A 3,012-nucleotide genomic window follows, 5' to 3' on the forward strand; every position below is an offset into this window, starting at 1 on the left:
TAAAATAATTGACAACTTAATTTCCAAATCAAAAACCCCCAAATTTTCAATTGTTACCATGACAACAAATACTATATTTACTGTACATTTCTATAGCAACCGATGTTAAGCTAGCTTGTCTAATAAATGTCTCAAAATTTCAAAAAAAGTCACAAAATCTCAAAAAAAACACTCACTTCCGCCATAACCGGAAGTGTCACCATCTTAAAAATATTTTGTCACAACTCACAACATGTGGACCATCCCTCCCGGACTTACCCTATGAAAAACCACCAAAATAATTTAATTCACTGTGATATTATTTTATTTTTTTTAGTTTATTTGAAACGTCGCAATCTTTGTTTTGGGCCAGTTTTGGTCTCGTCGACTTGCTCTCGTTCGAATTAACCGGAATTAAAAGTTTCACCCGATTTTGGGCCCTACTAATGTTCGGTTCCTACTCCGTCATAAACATCATAGTTTTGCTAAACATGTTGATTGCAATGATGTCAAATTCGTTTCAAATCATCTCCGAACGTGCAGATATTGAGTGGAAATTTGCGCGAAGTAAGCTCTGGATGACTTATTTCGAAGATGATGATGTTTTACCACCACCGTTCAACATCCTCCCAAACACCGAACTGTTTTGCAGTTGTTTCAAGCTTCGCCAACGCAAGAAAAATAAAATTTGTAGTGTCAGTATTGCCATCATTATACAGGGTGTTCCGTCTAAACCTCACATTAGAAGTATTGGGAGTTGGAATAATCGTATTTATTTGAAAATTGCTACATAGCCATAAACCATTAAGTCCTCCTAAATGAAAATATTTTCAATATGGTAACACTTCCGGTTATACCGGAAGTCGGTCTCAACTTTCTTATTTTAAATGGAAAGGTATGTTTTTTACTGTGTTTTTGGATTTATCGGGTTATTTTAAGGGAGTTTTCATCAGCTTTCCCTATACCTAAATTTAGCCGTTTTTGAAATATTTCGAGTTTTTTAAAAATTTTTGGATCTGCACCTTACACTTTAAAAATCGGTAACTCTGCCATTTCTTAAGATTTTGAATTTGTTTTTTTGGCGTTTGAAAGAGAAAGTTTAGATCTTTCTTCCGGTGTTTTCAAATTTAAAAAAAAAATTAACAAACAAATAGCCATAACTCAAATTTTCCAATTTTTATTTTATAAAATGGAAGAGAATTTAATTCTGCATCGATCTGTATTAACATTCCCTATGCCTAAATTTAATAATTTGGACAAAAAACAAATAAGAAAAAAGGATTTTTTTGTTTTTTTTTTCTTTTCTGTTACCTATTTATCTAAATTTGAGAAAAATTTGCCCAAACAACGCAAACAATTTCAAAAGTGAAATGCGTTATTTTTGTTTCTTTTTATAAATTCAAAGCATTTTTTACATAGAAATTCACACAATTCTAGAAATTAACTAAAACAAGGCAGAAAATTGCGAAACTAAATTTAGAAATGGGTTTTTTCTTATTTTTAGAAATCCAAACCGTTTTTTTTAATTTTATTGAAATTGAAAAGTATCGTTAAAATAAGATCAAAAATWGCAAAATTGGGTGAAAAATTTTTATTAAGTTTTGGAGTGTTATAAACAATTCCTAGAAAGTTTGTCAAAGCAAAAAAGAAAATTCTAAAAGTATGTCTAAAATAGCTTAATTTTAATTATTTCGACAAATTTTTAGCACTTTTCATCGAAACATTTTTTTATTATTATTAAAAATGCTTTTTTCTTATTTGTTTTTTGTCCAAATTATTAAATTTAGGTATAGGGAATGTTAATACAGATCGATGCAGAATTAAATTCTCTTCCATTTTGTAAAATAAAAATTGGGGTATTTCATTTGGAAAAATTGAGTTATTGCTATTTGAATTATTACAAAAGTAACCTTAAAATTTCATGGTTTGTTAATTTTTTTCCAAAATTTGAAAACACCGAAAGAAAGATCTAAACTTTCTCTTTCAAACGCCAAAAAAACGAATTCAAAATCTTAAGAAATGGCAGAGTTACCGATTTTTAAAGTGTAAGGTGCAGATCCAAAAATTTTTGAAAAGCTCCAAATATTTCAAAAACGGCTAAATTTAGGTATAGGGAAAGCTGATGAAAACTCCCTTAAAATGACCCGATTAATCCAAAAACACAGTAAAAAATATACCTTTCTATTTAAAATAAGAAAGTTGAGACCGATTTCCGGTATAACCGGAAGCGCCGCCATCTTGAAAATATTTTTATTTATGAGGACTTAATGAATTATGGCTATGTACCAATTTTGAAATAAATATGATTATTCCAACTCCAAATACTTTTAATGTGGGGTTTAGTTATATTTTTCCCCCAAATGTAATATTTTTTCAGAAAGAATCCCAATTGAGGATTAAAGCCAAACACGAGTCGGTCGTTCGTTTATTACTGAAACGTTACAATACGTCAGAACAGCGAAAACGACACGAATTTGGCGTCACTGAAGACGATGTTATCGAAATCAGACAAGATATCTCAACTTTGCGATACGAAATTATCGATATTTTGAAAAATAACGGAATGCGAACCCCAAATGTGTCATTTGAGGACAAACAAGGCAAGTTTTTATTTATTTGTTAATTAAAATTACCCAAAAATTTTCAGTGGTAGGGAAAAAAGGCAAAATGATTGAACGAAGAATTCTGCGTGATTTTCACATTGGTGTTGTGGACGAAGTTGGCAAGACTGAAAACGTCAGTGTTTCCCCGAGTAAGAAAAGACGGCGAACATTCAAAAAGGAAAAAAAAGACTGGAATTCACTTGTGAGGAAAAGTACCAAGAGCTTCGACCCCATTGGCTCCTCTAGCAACCATATTGAATAAAAAATTGTTTACTGTTACCATAGCAATAATTGATGTTTTCGTGATTTTGAATAGAAAATCATAACAACGAATAATGTTTTTTATGAAACTATGACAACGAACTTTATTTCCAGGGGTCATGTGGTCTTCAAAGTTTGAGGGTTTAAAATTTTTGAAAGTGAAATAATT

The 3,012-nt window shown here is 30.7% G+C and overlaps 1 protein-coding gene across 1 annotated transcript in view; it reads left to right on the plus strand.

Moving 5' to 3' along the window:
- Nucleotides 1-2,859, plus strand: part of LOC123005758 (transient receptor potential protein) — a 17,101-nt gene extending 14,242 nt beyond the window's left edge. Inside the window, exons 12-14 of the mRNA XM_044399702.1 lie at nucleotides 317-674; nucleotides 2,357-2,579; nucleotides 2,627-2,859. Coding sequence (XP_044255637.1) covers nucleotides 317-674; nucleotides 2,357-2,579; nucleotides 2,627-2,844 — 799 coding nt within the window. The 3' untranslated portion in view covers nucleotides 2,845-2,859. The remainder of the gene's footprint in view (nucleotides 1-316; nucleotides 675-2,356; nucleotides 2,580-2,626) is intronic.
- Nucleotides 2,860-3,012: the final 153 nt, after the last annotated feature.

The sequence above is a fragment of the Tribolium madens genome, unplaced genomic scaffold (genome assembly GCF_015345945.1).
Source record: "Tribolium madens isolate multiple individuals breed KSU strain unplaced genomic scaffold, Tmad_KSU_1.1 Scaffold_20;HRSCAF=117;Tcas5.2_LG4, whole genome shotgun sequence".
Taxonomy (NCBI): Eukaryota; Metazoa; Arthropoda; class Insecta; order Coleoptera; family Tenebrionidae; genus Tribolium; species Tribolium madens.